The sequence below is a fragment of the Chionomys nivalis genome, chromosome 6, assembly GCF_950005125.1.
Source record: "Chionomys nivalis chromosome 6, mChiNiv1.1, whole genome shotgun sequence".
Lineage (NCBI taxonomy): Eukaryota > Metazoa > Chordata > Mammalia > Rodentia > Cricetidae > Chionomys > Chionomys nivalis.
Window position 1 is genome coordinate 86,488,343 of NC_080091.1, and position 25,654 is coordinate 86,513,996.

The 25,654-nt window shown below is 43.4% G+C and overlaps 1 protein-coding gene across 7 annotated transcripts in view; it reads left to right on the forward strand.

The window, feature by feature from the left end:
• Rufy3 (RUN and FYVE domain containing 3) overlaps positions 1-25,654 on the forward strand; it is an 86,127-nt gene that overhangs the window by 909 nt on the left and 59,564 nt on the right. Inside the window, exon 1 of one of the 7 annotated variants that reach the window (XM_057771438.1) lies at positions 15,721-16,575. The exons of 3 other annotated variants lie outside the window; for them this stretch is intronic. In XM_057771438.1, coding sequence (XP_057627421.1) covers positions 16,398-16,575 — 178 coding nt within the window. In that variant the 5' untranslated portion in view covers positions 15,721-16,397. Of the gene's footprint in view, positions 1-15,720; positions 16,576-25,654 lie in introns of those variants that run through there. 3 more of the 7 variants (XM_057771439.1, XM_057771442.1, XM_057771443.1) reach the window with 3 other exon arrangements.

A 25,654-nucleotide genomic window follows, 5' to 3' on the forward strand; every position in this document is an offset into this window, starting at 1 on the left:
CGCTCAAGTGAGAAGCAGAATGGTTTCGGGGTGCGCGAGAGGAAGGGAAGAGAAAGTGTGGCTTGGGAAGGGCACCTCCCAGTGTTGTGTCTTTTGTCAGGAAGATGCTTCCACGCCTTAAAGCCGTGGCCACACTCTAGCCCCCTAAATGCAGCGACTAACACCCCCCCCCCCCGCCGCCGCCGCCGCCACCGATGCTGTTTCAGGCAACAAATGTTTGTTGCTGCTGGCCATGAGCCGGCCTATAAGAATAGGTAATGTGAGGACTGAAGTGTCGGGATGGTTTAAAGAGACAAGATCGTTTTCCATAAGAAAAGGTCGCTGAACACTCAAAAGATGTTACTGTAAATGCCAAACACATTGCTAAAGCTAGGAGTTCCGAAAAGGGAGAGAAAGTTGCCTGGGTAAGTGAGGCTGCCCCTCCCTCCGTATTTTTAAAGCTCTTCGGTGCGTTTCTTGATTTGATAGCTCTCTACAACCAAGAAACTGACTTGGCCTTTTCTGTCTCCCCGTCCAACCCTGTGGAAAAGATAAACATTTGTTGAATGTCTCCTATGCACATGTACCGTGATTGTCATGGCTTTCAAGTCTTTGTGAGTGTACAGTGCCCCCTTTTCAAATGAGGCAGCTGAAGATCAGACTAAATTACATTATTTGTCCTCAGTAGACCTAAGAGAAACAAACATGACCCAGATTCCTTCTCTTCCATGACGGTGCTCTTTAATCAAACATCAGATGTCCAAAACTGAGATTGTAGTGTATGTCAGGAAGTTAGCAGGATGGAGCTACTGGAAGTCTCATGTTGTCTCTCTGCTTGCCTAAAAAGTGGTCCTAGATTGACCTGGCTGAGTCTTACAAGTATCGCGTTTTGTTTGAGGTGTGTGCTCTGTTCTCCAGATAGGAAGAATTCAGGTAGGAGTTGAGTCCTTTTGTATGGCGGAGGTAAGTTAAGAATTTTCTCCATGCTGAATACTTTTCATTTTCAAGGAATAGGCTTGCTTTGTGCAGCTGCTCTGTTCCTTTTCTGTGTGTTCTGCTTGTTACAAGCGCATCACTGTAGAATGGAGGAGGCACTCTGAGGAGTTCTCTGTGCAACAGCTCTACATGATTTGACATAGATTTTGTTTTCATCTGTTGGCTATTTCCAATTGTAGGGATTATTTTAATTCCTCTTGATTTTGTTTGACTCTTTCTGCTCAGTAAAGATTGACTTTACTTTCAAGTATTTACTTTTAAGTATTATTAGAACTGAGGAGCTAAGTGTGACCATGATAGGAATCAAAGTTTCTGGAGTTGAATCTTGCACGTGCCAAGCAAGCACTCTGCCACCAAGGTCATGCGTGTGATGTTACACTGTGGCCATGGTACTATCATGTGGACTGATGTCTTAGCACATAAACGTCTTAGAATTAACTTTTTTTTCTGAAACAGTTTGGGTATAAAAGCTCAGAATACTGAGAAAGCATGACCCCCCTCCTCTGCTTGACTAGTCATTGACTGTCCCTTCTACAAAAGCATCCTGGACTGTGTCTCACTATGTAGCTCTGGCTGTCCCGAAACTCTTTTTGTAGACCAGGCTGGCCTCAAGCTCACAGCGATCCACCTGCTTCTGACTCCCAAGTGCTGGGATTAAAAGTGTACACCACTATGCCATGCTACATACTCCTGAAAAGATTTGTTTTTAATTACATGTATGTATGCATAGGTAAGGAAATGCCAGTGCCCACAGGCATTGGATGCCCACTGGCGTTACAGACAGCGTGAGCTGCCTGGTGTGGGTGCTGGGAACCGAACTCCGGTCCTCTGGGACTTCAGTACACTCTTAACCACTCGGCTGTCTCTCTAAACTGTTGAAGAATACTTTATCCAAATTTCAAATTAAAGTACTTCTTTTGAGTTTTGTTTTAACATGGTTTTATTGGTACTTTAGAAACTGCAAATGTCAGAAGGGTAAAGGCCTCTGTCTTACCACCAGGACAGCACATAGACTCAAACTCAGCCCCAAGTGACTGTACTGTAGCCATGTTTTGCTTAGAACCCTTTTTTCTCCCACCCTTTTTTTCTTTGAGAGATATGGTTTTGATAGACAGCCCAGACTAGCCTTGAACTTGAAGTTGTCTTCTGTCCTTAGCCTCTAAGATGCTGGGATTTGTGAGTGTGTGCCACCATACCCTTAGAACCCAATTTTCACTTCCTGATTTGTGTACCAAATGCATATAAAATGCACTAGCCTTAACACTGTGTTAAGATACTGTTGTTATTTTAGAAACTGTGGCTGTTCTTACATGCCTGTTTTCTTGAGGTGGACTCTCATTTAGCCAGGAATAGCCTCAGCTTTGTTGCATAATCAAGAGCGGTGTTGATCTCCTGATCCACTTGCCTCTAACTCCCCAGTAGGGTCCCATCACCTTTGTCCTGTGCTAATTTCTTATATTAACCTGAATTCAGAAAGCTGTGTTGTTAAATGACAGTGTGAGCACAAAGAAGTATCCAAACAGAAGAGATAACCTACCCTAAGGTTTTTAGGGTTTATACATTTGGCATGAAATTGTATTGGCTATAGCGTTCATAAAATCAATATGGAAGAGTCGAAAGGCGACTTCTGATAAGCTATGGTGGATTTTTGTTCCTTTCTGAATAATTTCTTGCTTGTTTGGTTTTTTGATACTCAATTCTTTTTTTACCCCCTTGAGAGAAGATCTCACTGTGGAGCGCTGGCTAGCCTAGAACTTACTCTGCAGACCAAACTGGCTATGAACTCACATAGTGAGTGCCAGGATTCAAGGCGTGTGTTGCCACGCCTGGTTAGGCTCTTGTTCCTAGATTTTATGTTCTCTACCATACTTTTGAAAATTAACTGTATAATAACTACAAATAGCACACAGACCCGCTGCCATCGCTTAGATGTTTTATGGGACAAGTGCCGGACATGCGAAGTGCCTCTCCGCTTTGTGGGCCCCAGGACCACCACCCCGTCACGTTCAATGTCAGATGACGTCACACTTTTTTTTTTTTTTTTTTTGGTTTTTCGAGACAGGGTTTCTCTGTGGTTTTGGAGCCTGTCCTGGAACTAGCTCTTGTAGACCAGGCTGGCCTCGAACTCACAGAGATCCGCCTGCCTCTGCTTCCCGAGTGCTGGGATTAAAGGCGTGCGCCACCACCGCCCGGCGACACCACACTTTTGAACTGGATTAACTTCCAGGACTTTTTCATAATTCGAGGGCATCTACGTTCATATTTTATGGTTTCTTTTCCCCCTTGATATATGTGACCTGTGACTTCTGATCAGCTGTCTTGCAGTTGACTTTTAATGCCTTTCTTTTTCTATTACACCATACAGGTCTTGTTGTGAGTAGACAGCACAGCATTGTAAACTCACTTAAAACACGAGCGAAGGGGGCACGAGGAGCTTTAATCATCAGTTTCACACAGTCTAGAGTCACCTGGGGAAAGCCGCTCCGTGGCGGATTATGTAGATGAGGTTGTCACGTGGGCATGGATGTGGGGTGTTACCTTTGTTATATTATAGAAGCAAAAAAGACCTTCGCATTGTGGGGAACACCATTACTGGGCAGGGGATCTTGGACTGTGTAAGTATAGAGGGTGCTAAGTATAAGTAGCTCTTGTCTGTGGATGTGACTAATTGCTTCAAATTCCTGCTTTGACTTTCCCACAATGATAGACTTGCCACCTCGCACTGTCAGCCAAGTGAGCCCTTTCTTCCTGGAAGTTGCTTTTGTCACGGTGTTTCTCCTGAAGCAACAGGAAACAGACATGGTCCAGTGTGTGTAGTTGTGAGCAGGCACACACGAAGAGGTCAGAAGACAGCTTTGGGGTATTGGTTCTTTCCTTCTGTTGTGGGTTGCAAGAATCGAACTCAGGGCATCAGGCTTGCACAGCAAGTGTTTTTACCTGCTGGGTCATCTTGCTGGCCTAGTTGTTTTAAACTTGGTTACACAGTTCTTCAGCAAGAGCTTTGTAGATGGCAAGATTGTGTATCAGAAGGCTGACCTCCCCAGCCCCCAAACACACAGCCTCTATCTGTAGTAATTCTCTTCTTTTCTGTAGACCAAGGTGCCTCAAACTCCGCTCTTCCTGCTTCTGCCTCCCAAGGTCTGGGATTAAAGGCATGTGCTGCCACAGCCCCCAGTAGTTCTTCTCTTCGTCCAACTCCCAGAGCTACAGCAGATATTTATGTTTAAGGTTTTGCAAGAAAAAGAGCCCACACCTCTTGTCATTTTTTTTTCCCATTACAGCAGGATACAAACTACATCTTGTTCATAAAGAAGACACTGTCATCCTGTCTTTGTGTGTGCCTGTTTGAGACTGAGAAGAGCTAGAAGAGGGATGGGGTGTGGGGAGAGGGGGATAAGAATCTCAAAAAAGCCAGAGTCACTGTGACTACTCATTTCAAAGACTATCCAGCAGTGAGGACCAGGGGTGACTCCTGATAGTTCTGATGATGAGACATGGAGATGAACTTGATTCTCGAGCGTGCACTTGCAAATCTATAATGTGTGCAGGGAACTTCTAGATTTACAAATATGTGTATGGGTGTCCTGCCTGCATGTATGCCTGTACCATGTGCACGTGTAGAAAAGGACATCAGATCTCTGGAACTGGAGTTACAGATGGATGTGAGCTGCCATGTCAGTACTGAGAATTGAGCCTGGATCAAAATTGTGAGCAGCATGCAACAGTCCTGAGTTTAATCACCAATGCAGGAAGAAAGATGCAAAACAAATTATATGGAAGGAAGTATTTTCAGAATTACAAAGCAGGGGCACTTAGGGGAACTAATAGGATTGTGACCTGTCCATGTCCTTTTCTCTGTGTCTGTAGGATGTGCCACAGCTGGCTTCAAACTCACGATCCTCGTACCTCATCCTTCTCAGTGCTGGGGTTACAGGTGTGCACTGCTATATACCCTGTTCACTGCAGCTGTTTTCTGGATAACTGTGGAAAGATCCATAGTCCTAAAACTTCCCAGGGCCCCTGGCCAGAATGGCATTCCTCTTGGTAAAGCTTATTTAGCAACCCCCTGGCTCGAATCTTTTCCTTTTCTTTTTCTTTTGTTTTTTTCTGAGACAGTTTCTCTGTAGCTTTGGAGCCTGTCCTGGAATTAGCTCTTGTAGACCAGGCTAGCCTTGAACTCACAGAGATCCGCCTACCTCTGCCTCCCAAGTGCTGGGATTAAAGGTGTGCGCAACCACCGCCTGACATGGCTCTAATCTTGTTTGGTATCAAGTGGACTGGATGCTCAGCTAATGGTGGAAGGACTGGGAATGGGGCAGAGGGGAGAGAGTTTGAAAGAATAGTGTAAGGTCTGTTCAAGAGCATGAGAAGAGATTGGCAGGACAAGAGGCATGGGAAAGCAGAAGTCATCTAGAATGTAAATCTTCTAACTTTAGAATCTGTTAGGGACTCTGCACGGTTGTTTCTCTACTTCTGCTGTGTAGGCCCAATACGGGCTTCAACACTGCTGTCCCTTTTACAGTGTTAATACTTGGGAGAATTCTGACCCGTCACTCCTCCTTCCTCACAACGTGAAGGTCATCACAGTGTACGCTTTGCTCACATCTGCTTTTTTCCTGAGTTGCTCTCAGAAACATCTTTACAAATTGTCGTGAAGAGAATCATGTTTTGTTTCGAGCATTCTCAGAAGCAGAAACACTTACTGTAATGGTGGTGACTGGCGCTACAAATCGCTTGCTCCATGCCAAGTGCCGTGCCAGCACTTTATTCAGTTCTAAAGTAGCTAACACTGTTTCCTGTTTGGTAGTGAGAAACAGACAAAGGCAGAGGCAGGTAGATCTCTGATCAAGGCCAACCTGGTCTATACATAAAGAGTTCCAGGCCAGCCAGGGCTGCACAGTGAGACCCTGTCTCAAGGGAGAGGGGGAACTGGGAGGGACAAACAGATGAGTTAGTTGGGAGAGGTTCCTTGGTTTCTCTCTGGTGACATAGGACTCCCTGAGGACTTTCTGCTTCTAGAGGCGACATGGTTCTACCAAGAACCTCTCCTTTCCTTTTTTTTTTCATCTGGAATCACGGCCTAGATTGGGTTTGTCTTTTCAGGCAACAGCCCTCTAGAGTTTGTTCTGTAGTGATGAGGAGCGGCAGGCTGCGTCCCGCCACCCAGCTAGCTTTACCCGAAATAATTACACGGAAACTGTATTCTTTTGAACACTGCCTGGCCCATTCCTTCCAGCCTCTTATTGGCTAGCTCTTACATATTGATCTAACCCATTTCTAATATTCTGTGTAGCACCACGACCTGACTTACCAGGAAAGATCTTAACCTGCGTCTGTCTGGAGTGGGAGAGTCATGGCGACTGCCTGACTCGGCTTCTTTCTCCCAGCATTCTGTTCTGTTTACTCCACCCACCTAAGGGTTGGCCTATCAAATGGGCCAAGGCAGTTTCTTTATTAATTAACCAATGAAAGCAACAGAGTAGAAAGAAATCACTCCCACACCATTGTTCTTTACTAAAACTATCTCTGCTATCAGTGAAATCCGTAAGTCATAAATTTGATAGAATAGTTTGTGTACATAATGACTGGTCCACGTGTGTGGCAGGGACTTTGGAACTTCTTGGACACCTGTGGCGCTGCTGGTGTACTCCTTGTTTTTTCTTCAGTCTTTCCAAGTTAACACACTGTTCTTGCCCTGTATGTGTTAAGTGCCTGAATCTTGTATACACTGGAAAAGGTACTTTGGGAAGCTGGGGTGGGAGGATCTTAAGAGGAGGACAACCTGGGCTACATATCAAGACCCTGTCAAAAAGGAAGGGAAGAAGGGAAAAACAACCTGAAATCTTGTTTCTTAAGACGTACGTTTTGTTTGTGTAGAACTGAAAATTTTTCAGGGTTGAAGTGGGTTTTTTTTTGTTTGTTTGTTTTTGTTTTTCGAGACAGGGTTTCTCTGTGGTTTTGGAGCCTGTCCTGGAACTAGCTCCTGTAGTCCAGGCTGGTCTCGAACTCACAGAGATCCGCCTGCCTCTGCCTCCCGAGTGCTGGGATTAAAGGCGTGTGCCACCACCGCCCAGCAAGTTTTGTTTTTTTTTTTAAAGTGGGAAAATACCATTTTATGTGCAGAGAGTGCTTTGACATTGCATCTCTCCACCAGTAAGCGTCCGCTGGCACTGATGTTTGGTAGGTACTGTGTTGAGTAACATCTATACGTTTCTTCTCGTGGGGCTGTACTCCTGCAACGCTGGTCATTTGGTTTATTTTATGGCTGAGCAAATGGAGGGAAGGGGAGGAGAGATTTCCCAGAGTCATTTAATAGTAAGCTGTTGAAGTCTGCATGTGTAAGCCGTTGCTTCCTGCCCTGAGCCATGAAGTCAGCGCTAGATCCCAAGGTTGAAGTTATTTCTGGTCTTATGCTGGTTAATTTTATTAAGTGAAGATGAGACGTTGCAGTCCTCCGCTGGTATTTGCTTCTGGCAAAATAATAACTCAGCTTCCTGGGTATAATCATTTTATAATCGCTTATTGTCATCTTTGGTTAGTATCTACAAACTGATAATGAGCCTACCAAGAATAGAAACCTCAGATTGAAGAATTCTGACAACTCCAGGTAAACCTGGTGGATTTTGGTCATGGGAAAAAAGATATTGGAGGAAGGAGTGGACTGTGTGAAATACCCATGCTCTTGGCCCTTCTACCAGTTTTAACAGGGTGGAAACTAGTTTGAGTTTTCCTGGTTCTGGATGTGGTCTGGTATTTGTAATAATCACGTCAAGACAACAGTCAGTAGTGAAATGGGAAGATATTCTTCTTGAGTTGTGAAACCATAAACCCAGAAAGAAGCATTAGGAAACAGAATTTTATGAGCGTCTGCAAAGACAATCTTTTTTGTTGGGGAAGTGTTTCGAGACAGGGTTTCTCTGTGTAGCTTTGGAGCCTGTCCTGGAACTCAGTCTGTCCAGGCTGACACCCCCCCCCCACCCCCCGCTTTCCAAGAGCTGAGATTATGACAATTTTAAAAGAGCCATTATGTGCAGATTAAGAACTGTAGTAAGGAGGCCACTAGTTAGTTCCCAGCTGCTTAGGCCCCAAATAATCACACAGAAACTGTGTGACTGTTTTTTTGTCTATGTGGTTATCTTTTTTAAAATTTTATTGATTTTTACTGAGCTCTACATTTTTCTCTGATCCCCTCCCTGCCTCTCCCCTCCCATTAAACCCTCTTCCAAGGTCCAGTGCTCCCAATTTATTCAGGAGATCTTGTCTTTTTCTACTTCCCATGTAGATTAGATCTATGTATATCTCTGTTAGGGTCCTCATAGTTGTCTAGGTTCTCTGGGATTGTGATTTGTAGGCTGGTTCTTTGCTTTATATTTAAAAACCACTTATGAGTGAGTACATGTGATTCTTTCTGGGTCTGGGTTACCTCACTCAAAATGATGTTTTCTAGCTCCATCCATTTACCTACAAAAATCAAGATGTCATTATTTTTTTCTGCTGTGTAGTACTCCATTGTGCAAATGTACCACAATTTCCTTATCCATTCTTATGTCAAGGGGCATTTAGGTTGTTTCCAGGTTGACAAACAATGCTGCTATGAACATAGTTGAGCACATGCCCTTGTGGCACGATTAAACATCCTTTGGATATATACCCAAAAGTGGTATTACTGGGTCTTGAAGAAGGTTGTTTCCTAATTTTCTGAGAAATCGCCACACTGACATCCAAAGGGGCTGTACCAGCTTGCATTCCCACCAGCAATGTAGAAGTGTTCCCTTTACCCCACAACCTCTCTAGCTTAAGTTTTCATCAGTGTTTTTGGTCTTGGCCATTCTTACAGGTATAAGATGGAATCTCAGAGTTGGGAAACTGTATTCTTTAAATCACTGCTTGGCTCATTAGCCCTAGCTTCTTATTGGCTAACTTTTACATCTTAATTTAACCCATCTCCATTAATCTGTGCATCATCACGAGGTCATGGCCTATCAGCAAAGTTTCAGCATGTCTGTCTCTGGTGATGGCTCCATGGCTTCTCCCTGACTCCACCTCCCTTTTTCCAACATTCAGTTTAGTTTTCCCCACCTAGCTCTGCTATAAGCCAAAAGCAGTTCCTTTATTAACCGATATTCACAGCATACAGAGGGGAATTCCACATCACTTCCCCTTTTCTGTTAAATGAAAAGGAAAGTTTTAACATAGTAAAATTACATATAACAAAGCATATATCAAGCAAGAATTACAGTTACAATATTTATATCTACTTTATCTTTTATAATAACTAAGGAAAACTATAACTACCCATTATTATTCAACTCCATCAAAGACTCCAGAAGGATACGATTACCTAAGTAAACAGGAAGTGCATTGTAAGCAACTTCCAAAACTCTAGAATTGACATAGAGACATCTCGCTGCCTGGACAGTTACCCAAAGTTCTTTGTACCATTTGGGGCATCCATCTTCAGCCTACAGGCCCATAGTATCCAGCAGACTTTTCCATGAAGCAGTTTGTCAGTCACTTTCTTCTGTGTCCTGCAGAAGGTCTAGCAGACTCTTTCATGAAGCAGGAACCACGAAGGATCATCTCACCTTTAGGCAAGTTCAGCAGTCATTTCCCTGTGGGTCCTGCATGTCCAGTTCATCAAGCAGTCCAGGCAAGAGCAGTTTCTTGCTCAAATGGCTAACCAATTCCATAAGGAGCCTCTTCAATGCCCATCTTCCTCTTGAAGTAGACTGGTACTGCCAGGAACAGATGTATCTCATTGTCAGGAAATGTCCTAAGTTCTTTTTTTTTTTTTTTTTTGGATTTTCAAGACAGGGTTTCTCTGTAGCTTTTTGGTTCCTGTCCTGGAACTAGCTCTTGTAGACCAGGCTGGCCTCGAACTCACAGAGATCCGCCTGCCTCTGCCTCCCAAGTGCTGGGATTAAAGGCGTGCGCCACCACTGCCCGGCTGTCCTAAGTTCTTAAAACATTTTAAATGCCATATTCTGAAGGTCTTTGAAAGATTTGAAGTATACCTATCTAACTAAAATATATATCTATATATCTAGAAAACCTAACTAACATGACTACAAGCTTGATTATTAAAGATGACTCTCTATTAACCTATTTTTTAAAATTATTCATTACATTTTTAAATGAGCTGCACAAACACAATACCTTAATAAGAGGAAAAATATACATATAAAAAATTGACCTTAAATTTGTACCAGCAAACCAAGATCCATAGCAATGCAATCTCTAGAGCAAGGAACTAAAGAAAAACAGGAGGCAGCTAAGTGCAGGAGGGGTGAAAAGTGGAGCTCAGTTGGGAGAGGGCGCGACTCGCATGCACAAAGCCCTGTGTTCGGTCCCTGGCAGCCCATACACTAGCCATGCTATTGTACACCTGGAATCTCAGAACTCGGCAGGTAGAAGCCAGAGGACAAGAAGTTTAGGACCATTCTCAGCTACATAGTGAGTTCAAGGCCACCTTGAAATACCTGAGACCCTGTCTCTTGAACATGGAGAGAGGGGGAGCCTGGGCATGTAGTTCAAGTGGTGAAGTGTTGGCCACTCAAGCATGAGAACCCAGTTTTAATCCCCAGATTCCAGGTAAAAAAGCTGGGTGTGGTAGCACCTGCTGTAAGCACTGCTGAGAGAGACAGGAGGATCCCTGGGTCTTCTGTCTAGCCAGTCTAGCCTGTTTGCTGAGCTTCAGGACAAATGAGAGACCCTGTTTCAGACAAGATTAATGGCCTCTTTAGAACAGCACCCAAGGTTGACCTTGGGCCTCCACGCTTCTGTTGTTGGTAGTGGAGCTGAAGCAGTGAAGTACTTACAAGGACAAGGACCTATCTATCAATCCTTGGGCCTATGAAAAATAGCCAGACCAGCAGGGAGACTGAGACAGGTGAATCCTGGGATTTGCTGACCACAGACAGCCTAGCTTAACTGCTAAGCTCCGGGCCAGTGAGAGACCGTGTTCGGATGAGTGTGCATACCACACACACACACACGTACATACACACACACAGTAAATATGCAATATTGAGTGAAAGATTTAGAAGTTATTTATTATCAGGAAACTATTAGAACCAAACTAAATATATTGTTTAGTCTTTTATATATTTGTGATCTTTTTTGTTTGTTTTGTTTTGAGGCAGGGTTTGTAATGGTGTACAAGATGTTTTAAAACAGGAGTCTTACCCATTCATCTGCAGAGTGAGTCAGCAGCCTAGAGTGGGGAAATAAAGAGGGTAACAAATGTCAAATATGACTTACTGTATTTCACTATAGAATCTGAAGACATGCTCAGGACAATACTCACTGAACAAGCGATGCTGCCCTCCCTTTATACTGCTGGGAACAATGTAATTATTAATTTTGACATCCAGAATTCTGGACAATTGTGGTTTCTAGCTGTCACAGTGTCTCCCCGGGGTGACAGCAGAGGGAACCAAGTGAGGCATCCATCATGGTGTCCGGGGGCAAGGTTAGCCCTCGCCACCACAGAACAGGATAAAATGTTCCCAGGGTCGGTTCTCCCTCTGTCAGAAGCATTCCATTTATGAGTGTTTCTGAGCTAAGTGTGGAAGCCTAGGGGAGAGGGAGGCCAGGCAGAGCTGGTTTGTGAGACTTCAGAGTATGAACTGAAAAGGCTGATTTTTAAAAGGTTCTCTTCAGCTCAGGGACTGGACACTCAAGTTTAGAATCTTTGGAAGGACCCTGCCTGAGTGCTGAAGCTGCAGAGTGTTAAAGAAAACAGCTTGGGGGCTTCACCTAGGTGACCTGAGCAGCGTGGAGGAGCAGACGGCGGATAGGCCACTTGGCCTTTGCGTGATCCTGGGCCAGTTCCTTGTGTGTATGAGGATACACCAGTGTCTGCTCTGCAGCGTGCTTAGGACAACTCCTTGTGGCATTTTGTAAGCACCTAACAGAAAACAGACATTCCGTGAATGAAGTCATCACCTTGAGGAGAGCTTTTCCATGCTGCACAGCAGGGGCCTTGGACCTAACAAGTCAGTCTTTGTCCAGCAGCCACATCCGAGTGCGAGCCTCAGTCTACGAGGAATGTGACTCCCACCCGAGATGTGCGTCTTGTTTGCTTTGAGTCACTAAGTGTAGAAAATCCAAGCTGTATAAATAGGTAGAGCACAATCCATAGTGGTTTGGGTTCCACGCCTTCACCCTTCTCACAGCCACCTCGAAAATACATGCAGTTATTGTCAAATAGGTTCAAATGAGGAAAACAGTCCAGTGTAGCTCATAGTTAGTGTATACAGGAGAAAAGGGTAATGTTTTTCGTGATGCTGGGGACAGAACTTAGTGCACGTTAAGGCAGTAACTCTACCAATACTAAACCGTTCAGAAGTCCAGATTGCATGTCTTACCGATGGCTTAATGTTTTCTTTTTATGTGAAGACACTGATGTATTTATGTATTAGTAAAGACCATGTATAAAACGGCACTTTGAAATACTTCGAAGTGTTTTTCTTAACTTCTATAAGTTGTGCTGTTTTATAATAATTTCATTGCTTATGAACAATGGGTGATTGTGATGATGACTCAGTGGCCTTTATCTGATGGGCAGGTGTAACTCACGCTGAAGGTAAGGGTGCTCTTACCAGATGCTGTTGTTTTTTAAATCACTCCAGTCCTGCCACAGACTGACAGATAAGGCAAACTAATAGTGCTGGATTTTTCTCTCCTAGCCAAAGCTGTAGTCACAGTGGGTTCTCTCTCTGTGTCCTTTGGCTGAGTAGAATGGGATTGGAGGGGTCAGAGGGATCTTAGCCAAGTTTCTTGCTCAATAACCAACCATTCCTGCTGTACTTCTTTATCAGCCTGGATCCCTTTCATGGTTAGTAAGGTTACCTGGTTGGTGAAAAGATAGTATGTCATAGTTTCCGACCAGTCTGAACTAGTTCAGTATTTGTCCATTAGCATGGTTCCTGTTTGGGGGTTCACTTTCTGCAGCTCCACTGTAGTCTGAAAACACTAAGGTTGAAATTCCGGAACTCTGCAGTTTCACTACTTTTAGATTGCACTCCATTCTAAAGAACGTTACAAGATCTCACCTCTTTCTGCTCCTAGCTCAAAGCATGGATCTCTTTGTCTGGTGCATTCACCCTGGAGGTGCTCCCCTCCCGTTACCAGGTCAGCTGCCCTGTGTTAAGTTCTCATTGTGCTGTCATCTGACACTATGTCACAATGCCTCCATAATCCACCACAGCGGGCCATGCTACCATCTCCTCTCATTGCAAGAAGAGACGGGAGTTCAGGAAATAAGGTGTGTGTACATGTGTACGCACACACTAGAGGCCCCAGGAAATGTTGTTCCACGGGACAGCTCCACAGTTCCTTAGTTTTTGTGACAATCTCTCATTGGCCTGGAGTTCAGCCATTAGGCTAGGCTGACTGCCCAGCAAGCCCCAGGAACGCACCTGTCTCTGTCTCCCTCGAGCCGTGCCCCCAGGCCCAACTGCTTTACTTGGTCCCTGGGGATTGAGTTCCGGTCTTCATCCTCCCTTGACAAGCCCCTTGCTGACTGAATCATCTCTACAGCACAGCAACATGTTTTAGGGACTGGAAACATAGTTGAGTTGGTCGAATGCTTTCCTAGCATTGCACAATGTTCTGGAATTGATCTTCAGAACAGTATAAATCACATGTAGTGGCAAAACCTGTCATTTGAGCACTTGGGAGGTATGAGCAAGGAGATCAACTGTTTCATCCTCAGATATATAGGGAGTTCAAGGCCAGCCTGTACCACACAATTCCTGTCTCAAGGAAAAAGGAAAAGGTTATTTTCAAACAGGCCACATTCATTTAACCTTTACTGTGATATTTTAATAATTCTATTTTATAATTAGATATTGATTTCTTTGGCTTTGTTTGTTTGCTTGTTTTTCAAGACTGGGTTTCTCTGTATAGTAGCCCTGGCTGTCCTAGAATTCCCTCTGTAGATGATGTTGGCCTTGAACTTGGGTATCCACCTGTCAGTGTCTCCTGAGTACTATGATTAAAGGCATGTATGCCCAGCAGTTATTAATCTCTTCTTACTCTACCTAATTTATAAATTGAGCAGTCATATGTATGTACAGTATAAGAAAATAACTATCATTGGTTTCAGACATCTGGAAAACATGGAATGCATCCCTGCAGATAGTGGGAGAGTTTGTATTGGACCCTAGACAAACAAGAGCATCCAAAGTTGTTATGTCTTTGTTGTCCTATGTTTTCAACTGTGTCATTGACCTGGAGCCTTTTCTTCCCCCACTTTCCCCCTCACCCATCACTTTTTTGAGACAGAATCTCATGTGGCCTAGGCTGGGCTGGTGTCAAACTTGCTATATGGCTAAATATAAATTTGTTATATGAGCGCTAGAATTACAAGCATATGCCATTCCCCATGCCTAGCTGGATTAAGTTTCTTTTTGAGACAAGGTCTCTCTCTATATAGCTCTGGCTGTCTGGGTTAGACTTCTTTTCTTTTTTTTTCTTTTTTTTTGGTTTTTCAGGACAGGGTCTCTCTGTAGCTTTGGTGCCTGTCCCGGAACTAGCTCTTGTAGACCAGGCTGGCCTCAAACTCCCAGAGATCCGCCTGCCTCTGCCTCCCGAGTGCTGGGATTAAAGGCGTGCGCCACCACCGCCCGGCACTTCTTTTCTTTTTAAAATAATTTATCTTTATTTTATGTGCATTGGCGTTTTGTCTGCATGTATGAAGGTATCAGTTACAGACACTTGTGAGCTGCCTGTGGGCGCTAAGAATTGAACCTGGGTCCTCAGGAAGAGCACTCAGTGCTCCCAACCACTGAGCTACCTCTCCAGCCCTGGGTTAGATTTCTCAAAGAGATATTTTTCTCCTTTAAACTGAAACCCTTAAATGGGGGGGAAGGTGTCTTTGGTCACTAAAATATTTTAAAAGTGTTGCTCTTGCCTCTTAGGTAGCTCAGAAAGCTACTTCCTGACTTTGTGTGGTCAGGGCATGATTAGTAACACAAATTGAATTGCACACATATTGACTGATTTAAGAATTTAATTATGTGTCCAGTACATTCCAGGAAAGGAAGATTTTTAAAAATATAACATGGTTTTAATTTCTCTTTAGAAATGCACTCATATTTATAGCAGACACTTAGTTAATATATCAAAAGGAAAAGGAGTTGCCATTGATCAGGAAGGATTTTATTTTTTTGGCTTTAAGATTGTGTGTGTGTGTGTGTTTTACTGTCTTAAAAAGTAAGTCTTTTGTATTTTATAAAACCAAATTATAAATGCCTAAGAATAATATACCTTAGAAAACCTGTTTTAGCTATTCATAAAATGTCATCTTTTGCCGGGTGGTGGAGGCTGTCTTTAACCCCAGCACTCAGGAGGCTGAGGCAGGCAGATCTAAGTTCAGGGCCAGCCTAGTCTACAGAGTGAGTTCCAGGATAGCCAGGGCTACACAGAGAAACCCTGTTTTGAGGGGAGGGGAAGAAAAAAGTCACCTTTTTTGTAGTAAAGAATTTCAATAACAATGTACAAGGGGAGAAGTGAATCAAGTGCTTAGTAAATTATTCTGATTGCTTCTATCACAGAGCATTAGCTAATATTGCCCTGCTTTCCTGCCCTTCTGCTCAAGAGAGTAGAGAATTGATGAGGATCTGTGCATTGTGTTAGGTCTGATCATAGTTTGACTAGCACAGTCTGGAAGTGGGCTGTGCAGGATGAGAGAAGCAGCCTAATTGCTCTTCCTGCATCAGCAGCATCTATAAAGCATCCTGGGAATTGCTCGCCCAGCGCTCTCTCAGAGCAGCTGGTCACATGAGCCTGAATTTTCAGTTCAGTTCATTAGTCAGCCATTTTGGTCAACACCCTGCTTACTGCGCACAGCCAATCCTGTTAGAACTCAGCATCCCGGTTCGTCTGAGCAGGTCCTGTAGTGATTTCTGCTGGTCAAATTTTTTTCAGATAGATTTAAAATATAGGTTGATTTTTTTTTTTGTATTCTTTCTTTTGTATTTTTTTCTGCACAAAGAAGGAGGATTTTTTTTATTTATCCATGCTAAGACCAATTTTTGAAAACCAGCTTTATAAGATAGCATTGGGTGTGTAGGATTTTAGCCTATAGATATCCTGACTGGAATAAAGGGAAAGGAAGATAAAGGAGAGGACGCTGGGAGAAGACAGACACTATCTAATTTTGCTAACTGTTAGGAATTGCCAGTAAGAAAAGATAGTATAGAATTGTTTATTTTGAGCAGTTTGCTCTTCAAGGAATTTTTCTTTTCTCTCTCTCTCTCTTTTTTTTTTTCAACGTTTCCTATTCCAAATTCTAAAAGCTTTGTTTAAGAGCTTGGGATTTGGTAATTTTTTTTTTTTTGGTTCCGAGGTCTTATTTATTTGTGTGGTGTGTGTGTGTGTGTGTGTGTGTGTGTTGTGGTCCCAGCTGAGTCATCATGTCGGCCCTGACGCCTCCGACTGACATGCCAACCCCCACCACTGACAAGATCACACAGGCTGCCATGGAGACCATCTACCTTTGCAAATTCCGAGTGTCAATGGATGGAGAATGGCTGTGCCTGCGAGAGCTCGATGACATCTCCCTCACACCTGACCCAGAGCCTACCCATGAAGGTACGGTCAGACCCCAGCTGTTAGCACCGCTCAACAGCGGCCTCATTGTCTCGGGCTGGGAGGGTCAGAGGAGGGGAGAAGCCCCTCTTGGCTTTTCTTATTATCTAGGGCTCAGCTTCCCTGCACCCCCGCCCCGCCCCTGTCTCTGCTTACTGGGGAAAGGATTTTTTCCCTCCCCCCTGAGGTCTCCTTTCTGCACATGCTTGTGTTCTGTTATAGTTCTTTGTCTGAAAGCCCTTCAAAGGGAACAGTTGAGGTCATTTAAACATCAGTTGCTAACAGATAGGGAAAGAGCTATCAATTGTGTTCCTTCTTTAAAATACTATCGAGATTAGTGATTTCTAACAGTAAATTAAGAAAGCACAATTGTAGTTACAGGCTATAACAAATTCAGTGGAAAAGCCAGAGGAGTGTTCTGTCAACTGGATATTGTGAAACAGGCGATGGCACCCGGAAAACATGCGAGAAAGTTACTCCTTTTAAATGGTATTAAGTGGGAAAGCAGTTTTCAATTCAGTGCTTAGGGATGTGGCCTCTTAACAAAAGCCTCTCTTGACGAGGCTAAGCATTATTAGTAAGGCCATTCCTGTGGGGTTTTGTACATGTATATGTGCGCGTGTTTATATACATATATATGTGTATGTGCATACACACAGAGACTTATTTACCTATGTTTATAGTTGCAACTAATCTTGAGGGTGTATTTTAGCTTATACTCCTTAATTTCCCTGATACCAAGCTGTTGCAAATATAATGGCTTCTTGGCTATGTTATTCTTCAAAAAACAAAAATGAAAACATTAGCATGCAACAAGAAATCCTTTATGAACGCCGGCCTGGTACTTGAGCATATCTTCAGGACAGGTGCACTGCACGTAGCAGGTTGGAGTTAGGAAAAGTGATTCCACGCCTTTGACCTTGGGTTGCAATTGCTTCCTGATTCAGATTACTCTACTGTGTGTGGTGAGGATTTCTTCTTTCCAGTCAGATTGAGCCTTGAGAAAGTTTTAGAGTTAAGATCGCAAAACAAAAGCCGTCACTTTGTATGTTTCTTCCTAACAATGTTTTAGTAGTTTTAAAGATGTTTGGCATTTGTTAAGTTGATTTTGTCAGTTGAACAGCTTCCTTTAGTTATGTTTCAGAATGTGCGCAAGGGTTGGCGGCCATCAGCTAAAATTCTGTACAATGCTGGTACTGTTTACACACCCTCCAATGCTTTAGCAGTCTTTACGAAAGAAAAGTACCAAGAAGTCTTTTAGCTAGTGCTCTTGACGTATTTGGTTTGAGAGTCCCCATTCATTTTGAAAGTCATACTATGAAATATTACCCTAATTATAAAACCTAGTTTCTCCATTTCCTAAAGATACTTCTGAGTATATATTTGCCTCTGTGGTGAACACAACTCTGCCGTTCAGTTTGTTTAAACATTTGTAATAATGTTGTTTGAATTCTTCATTGAGAAGTGTGTCGCTGCTGACAGCAGCTTTAGTAGTAAGGACAAAGAGTGAGAGGTGCAGACTCTCAGGGCACACCCTTTGATCTAGAAAGACAGGCCCCTAGTCACTTAGAAAGGATGTGAAACTTAATAAGATTCTAACAGTATATTGGGGGCATTTTGCCTTAAATAAGGTGAAAGAAACAATTATTTCACATGAATTTTTTTTAAGTATAAAGCCAAGGAAACATTTGAATTGTAATGTTCTAGAAAACCAGGAGGTACTCCGTGGGAGGTTTGTTTCTTTGCTCTACTGACTGCGTCTAAACAGCGATTTAGACCCAAGAAATGTCTGCTTTCCTTCTAAAACCCTTGACAACTATTCAGTTTAACTGTGTGGTCAGTGGCTGTATGAGTAACTGAGAAACTGGAACTCCTAATGCCTAGTCTGTCTCCTGGTTGATTTATACAGAAAAGATCTGACCACTCAAATCCCAGAGACCCCTCGATTTCACAAAAGAAAACGGACAAAATCATTCTCTCTGGAGATGACGTGGACTCCAAGTCTTGTTTTCTGAAACAGTTCCTGTCCCTCACTCTGAGGGCACCGTGTAGGAAGGCCCTTCTGCCTACTGCAGTGCCCCACCATGAGGGCACCGTGTAGGAAGGCCCTTCTGTCTACTGCAGTGCCTAAAGAATCAGCGCTTTGATTCCTTTGCTCCGTGCTTGTTGGCATTCAAAATGACCCCTCATTCTTGTGTGTCCTCTCCCCAAAACTAAAAGCTAATCTAGTCAGCGTAAAGTATTGAGTCTGCTGGAAGGGGGGGGGGGGGGGCAGGGAAGCTTCCCCGCACAGGCCTGAGCTAGACCTTGATCAGCACGCGGCTGTGGGGCAAGGCTCCTCCGCCTGTCCTGAGCTATCCCTGTGAAGGAAAAGCAGGTGGTCAGAAACCTGCAGCACTGTGTGGCATTGCAGGGCGTGAGGTTGGAAAGATAACTCTCTGACATGGGGCACCTGGGCTTGATGACTGAGGGGCTTTATACCTAGGGATACTATGAATGAAGTTTCTTAATACAGAGTGAGCACGCTTGCAGCAACATTGTGGGTAGATAAGGATGATAAATGCTCTCTAGGGACCCTAGCCATGACTATTAAAATGATCCAGGTGAGAGATAACAAATCCAGTCTAAAGTAGTGAAAAGTGAACAGAGGGAAGGAAAGCCACCTGAGAAGTGGAAGTTTCTTGATGAAAAGTAGCCAGCCCGGGGCTGGAGATGAGAATGGCACAAGACCTCGGTGGCTGCCAAACTTTTATCTTCAGGTCTCCTGAGACCCTTTTCACTAGTAAAGATTGCAAAAGCAAGACAAGGCTTGCTCTCTGTGCTAATAGACCATGGCCAACAAAGGAGGCATTATCATGTCATCGTTTAACCTTCCAGACAACCCCACAGAAACTCGGCTCAAGTTGACTCTTTACTAATCATTATCCTGTCATATAAACAATATACAGCTCCCTTAAAGAGCTGAATTTAGTGATTTAGGATATGACTTGTTTTTCTTTTGTCTTGTCAACACCAGAGGAACAGTCTCACCTGTGTGAAACTGAGTTTCTGTGGCTGTTGTCTTGTTTGCTTTTGAGACAGGGTCTCCTACAGCCCATACTGGCCTTGAACCTGCTCTGGAGGCTTGGCTGACCTTGCACCCTTGATCTGATCCTCCTGCCTCCACTTCTCAAGTGCTTTGATTGCAGATGTGTGCTGATTTAGAAACACAGCTGCCACTGAACTGAACTAGTGTTTGATTATTTTTTTTAAGTTTCTGAAAGCATAGTGGAAGTTCGAAGTAAAGGACTTGTGAAACTAACATACCCTACATGGCGTGGGTCCGGGAGCTGCCTGGGGCAGTGAGGGGGAGAAAGAAGGACAGACACACGTGCAGAAGAGCTGGGCTCACGTCAAGTGGCACCTACTACTGCAGCAATCAGGAACCTCAGTGTGTGTGTTGTACTCAGTATTGAGGGAGGAGTCAGCTAGTCTCCAGGGTGTCCACGGGTGAGCAGTCTCAGGCAGTAAACATCCAGGAGGGAGCTGCACTCGCTGCTTCCTGCACACACTGGTCAATCATTTGTAAACACTCGTACTTGGACCAGACCAAGGCCTTCCCAATCCTGAGCTGGGCCCGGGTCAGACAACACACATGGACTGAGGGCTTCCTCAGTCCACTCCATGAAGCATTGTGGGTACTCAGAGGCTGTGCCCTTGATTTTCTTTTTTTTTTTCTTTTTTTTCTTTTTTTTTTCTTTTTTTTTTTCTCTCTTTTTTTTGGTTTTTCAAGACAGGGTTTCTCTGTAGCTTTGGTGCCCATCCCAGATCCCTTGGTTTTCTTAAGAATGGAAGCAAAATGCTTTACATGTGTTTCTGGTCCGTTTCTGAGATGAAGTGATGTGCTTTGTGGGGTTTTGTGGTCCTTTGCATCTGGATTTCTTAGAGCCGCATTCTTGAAACAAGTTTGTGTACTTCCTCCAGAATCAGGAGAATAAGAAACAAAGACTGTCTTCAGAGACTCTCGCAAACGACAGGTATGGGGACAGGGTAGGTATCGCCATCATAGTTCCAAGTGTTAGCAGCAACTTGTCTATGGTTGTGGCCCCACTTAAAATCAGGTTACCCCATTGGTTACCTAGCTGGCAGTGTATGTTTATAAATCTCTTGGTATCTTAAAGAGAATCTTTAAAGAATGAAGTCCTGAGCCTTTGTGTTTTATCTGTTATGGGATTAAATTGATTTTAAGTTAAAAGTCTCAAATAGTATTCTATTTCAAGAGAGAAAATAATATGTTTAGTTTTATTACCTTTACTTCGTAAATTGATGATTTTTGCATAGATTTTTGTAAATGAAATCTCTAAATCGTTCTTACACTAAATCTCCAGCTTTCTAAGCTCATGTCCCCTTTCCCCTTTTCTTCCATATTCCTACACTTCCTTATCTGTTGGGGAAATTTGTAGGGTTTGTTGGCTAAGAAGTTTTTTTTTTTTTTCTTCAGTGTAGAGCTGGAGAGGGCTCAGAGGGCGAGGTGCTTGCCATGCAAGCTTAAGGACCTGGGTTCCTATGCCCAGATGTGTGGCTGCACAGACATGAAATCCCAGCCCTGGAGACAAACAGGAGAGAAGGTTCCATGCGGGTCTCTGGCCAGCCGGGCTCGCCTGACCAATGAGCTCCAGGTTCAGTGTGAGGTCAAAAGCTACCGAGAATGACACTAGATGCCAATATCTGGCCCATGTGCACGTGCCTGCATTTATGTGCGTATATATACATGCATATACCGCATGCATAATGGCTACGCTTACACAGAGGTTTAGGGGCCAGGTGGGGCAGTACACATCAGAAATGGTAGCTGCTTGTGAGTCTGACGCAAGATGATAAAACCTAAATTAATCCTTGCTGCATTCCAGTTTCCTGGCTCAAAAATAGAAAACGGTAGGAAAGTAAACCTGTTACCAGGAACTGTCCAGTTCTCCATTAACCCAATCCAGCATTAAGAAGAGATAGATGCATGGGGCTAGAGAGATGGCTCAAAGGTTAAGAGCATTGACTGATCAGAGGTCCTGAGTTCGATTCCCAGCAACCACATGGTGGCTAACAGCCATCTGTAATGAGGTCTGGTGCCCTCTTCTGGCGTGTGGGCACACATGGAAGCAGAATGTTGTATCATAATAAATAAATAATTTTTTGTTTGTTTGTTTGTTTTGTTTTGTTTTTCGAGATAGGGTTTCTCTGCAGTTTTGGTGCCTGTCCTGGAACGAGCTCTTGTAGACCAGGCCGGTCTCGAACTCACAGAGATCCGCCTGCCTCTGCCTCCCGAGTGCTGGGATTAAAGGCGTGCGCCACCACCACCCGGCAATAATTTTTTTTTTTTTTAAAAGAAGAGATGCATGGATGGTCTGTTAGCTGTATTAAACAAACAGAAAGCAACTCTAAGTTTGCATAACTCTACGTTTGAAGTTTATTTTTTTGTTTGTTTTGTTTTTTGAGATATGGTTTCTCTGTGTAGTCCTAGTCCTGGCTGTCCTTGAACTCACTCTGTAGACAGACTGACCTTGAATTCACAGAGATCCACCTGCCTCTGCCTTCCTTCAGAGTGCTCGGATTAAAAGGTGTGCACCGCCACTGCCCAGCTTTTTTTTTCTTAAGGCATGATCTTACTGTGTAGCCTGGGCTAACCTGATACTCACTGTTTAGCCTAGGCTAGCCCCAACCTCTTAACCTCCTGATCACTGGGATTGCACAGTTATTGACTTAAAATACTCTTCTCATATACAGATAACAAAAAAATGGTATGAAAGGATTATTTATTCATTTATTATTTAGTTATTTTTTTGATCAGGGTCTCACTCTGTAACCCTGGCTGGCTTAGGACATGCTGAGGAATGAGGCTCTGCTCCTTTAACTTAGGGTTGCTACAGTGCGTGATAACAGAACGTGCCGAGACTGATAGTACAGAACCATGGCTCCCTCCAGCAGCTGCCTTGGCCTTGCTGGCCAGATGTGCAGCATCTGTAGTAGTAAGAAGAGAGAGGTTTGTAGAAAATACCAGCGGACAGCGGGCATAAGACTTCAGACTAGAAGTGTGTTTATGTCTGTTAGTTTATTAGTTTTGTGCATCCCTCGAGGCAGATTTTTGTCCTTGGGGCTGAACATCGCCTGCTTGCCAAGACCTTGTAATCAGAGTGAAGGTTACAGTGAGCCTGTGAAGCAAGTGTGAGCTGCTGGTTTGTCAAAGGTCAGTCCTGGTTTCTTAGAAACCGCAATGTGGTTTCAAACCCAGACAGCACTTAGCACTGGTGAGATTTCCCAAAGGACAGTACAGGGGCAGGTTTGGAATACGGTGTTTGTATAATCCCACTGGGTTGATCGTCTCAAGGTGAGAGCGTAGGGTTTGCCATCTAGAGACTGGTAGATGCTATGCCAAGATCTCCCTGTTGACATGAAGTATTTCTACCCATTCATGTGTACAAGCATAGCCAGGGATTCACATATGTTTGAATAAAAAAGAGTACATATCCCAGTGTGTATTTTACAGGAGAAGCACAAGGAGGTCAGAAGGCACCAGACCCTCCAGAACTGGAGTTATGGGTGGTGAGCGTACAGGTGCTGGAAACCAAAGCTTGGTCCTCTGCAAGAACAGTCGGTGCTTAGAACCCCTAAGCAGCCATCCCTTCAGCCCCATTAATCTTATGAGAAAAGATTACTAAAATATCTTTCCTCTGCTTGTTTCTGATGTTTGAAAACTATTTAGCTCATGTCCACTTTACCTACCGTGTTAGAATATGGTTTCATATAAAGTTATTACGGCTTGTGGATAATGGCAAGAAGACGCGCGGGCTCTGCCAGGAGCATGGGTTGCAAAGCCATGTTTGTTTGTTTGTGTTTTTGTTTTTTTGAGATAGGGTTTCTCTGTGTAGCTTTGAAACCTGCCCTGGAACTCACTCTGTAGACCAGGCTGGCCTCAAACTCACAGAGATTTACCTGCCTCTGCCTCCTAAGTGCTAGAATTGAAGGCGTACACCACCACCGCCAGCGGAAAAGCCTTTTTAATGAATTATTTGTTAATATTTTTTGTGTGTATGCATGAGCACACACATTCATGATGCCAGTGTGGTGTGCATGACACAGCTCACATGTGGAGGTCAGAGGACAACTGTGGAGACACGTTTCTCCTACCTTTTGTGGGTTCTGGTATTCACCTCGACACATCTCCAGGCTTGCTAAGCAAATGCCTTTACCCACTGAGCAATCTGGCCAGCCCAGAGACGGCCCTTTTTGAAATTACTTTATCAATTGAAATTAAAGGTCTTGAGAAAATAGTTTCAGCAACCATATCAGATATCTACCTTAAGAAAATAACAATACAGGCAAAGAATATTTTTTAGAGTTTATTTATTTGGCCGGGCAGTGGTGGTGCACACCTTTAATCCCAGCATTTGGGAGACAGAAGCAAGCAGACCTCTGTGAGTTCGAGGCCAGTCTACAAGAGCTAGTTCCAGGCAGGACAGGCTCCAAAACTACAGCAAGCCCTGTCTCAAAAAAAAAAAAATTATGTATTTATATGTATGTATGTATGTGAACCTGAGTGACATCCTGCACTGTGTGTGTGCAGGAACCCATGGAAGGCAAAAGAGAGTGTCAGATCTCTGGGAACTTGAGTAAGAGGCCATAGTAACCAGACATGGGCCCTCTGCACGAGCAGTAAGTACTCATAACTGATTAGCCATCTTTCCAGCGTACAGGTAAAGAATTTTCATCATATGTATGTGAAAATATTCTGGCTTGTGGTAGCAGAACCTCAAAAGGCACTTAATAGCCTAAGAGAAAAACAATACAAATGTGTAAAACATCTACATAACAAGCACTAAATACTGTTGTGGAAGAATATTTAGTAGGCTAATGCTCAGAATATAATTTCCACCATACTTTTTCATAATTTATCAAATTATCCTATTGTAATATAGTATATAGCCTAGTGTATTATCGTAATTCTCCTTTTGCTATGCTTGCTTTATAAACTTTATTGTAGTTGTGTTTGTAGACAAACACAAAGCTGCAGAGTATTCAGAGGGGAAAACATAATAGAGTGTGTTGGCTGCAGATTTGAGCATGGAAAAGGGGGACCGTTGTACATAAAGCATTCTCTCTCCCAAAGGTCAGAATGCAAACTCTTTGTAAGGCTTTAAGGAACATTCTGGAGAGTAGACCCCATTCTAGGCCTTAAAAGAAGTTAGATTCGTTTCCTGTATTTCCATTTCCAGAGGTGGCACCCTAAAGCAACAGAGATTTATTCTGTCACAGTTATGGGTACCAGATGTCAGAAACCTTTGTTTTAAGCTAAGATTAAAGCTACTCTTTCCAAGAGATTTGGGAGAGTCTGTCCTTGCTGCTTCCGGTACTTGGTGGCCGGCAGCATCCCATGGCTTATGGGTTCATCACTTGAATCTGCTTTCACGTTGGCTTTGCTTCTGTTCCCTTGTCGTGCCTTCTGTTACAAGGACATATATGATTGCATTTCCAAGGTAGTCACAGAGTCTGACATTCAGTTACATCTGTAGAAACTACTTCCAAATCAAATACCATTTATAAGTTCCAGGGACTGGGACATGAATATCTTTTGGGGCCTTTTGTTTTAACTCATCACAAAGAATCCGTGAGCATTAAAATCTTAAGATAATACAAAGTATGGTTTTTCTGATAAAATGCTTAAATTTATAATCACTGGATAAATATGAAAAATTACACCTTTGGAAACTAAAATACAGACTTCTAAGTATTCATAAATCAAGTCACAATAAAAAGTACCTCAAGCTGAATGAACATGGAGGCTCAACATTTCAGAACTTACAGGAAGCAGTAAACAACACTTAAGGAGAAATTTATGGATTTAAACTCTTGTATTTGCAAAGAATAAAGTTCTAAATATTTTTTACTTAGGCAGTCTCAAAAAATAGCAAGAAGCCGGGCGGTGGTGGCGCACGCCTTTAATCCCAGCACTCGGGAGGCAGAGGCAGGCGGATCTCTGTGAGTTCGAGACCAGCCTGGTCTACAAGAGCTAGTTCCAGGACAGGCTCCAAAACCACAGAGAAACCTTGTTTCG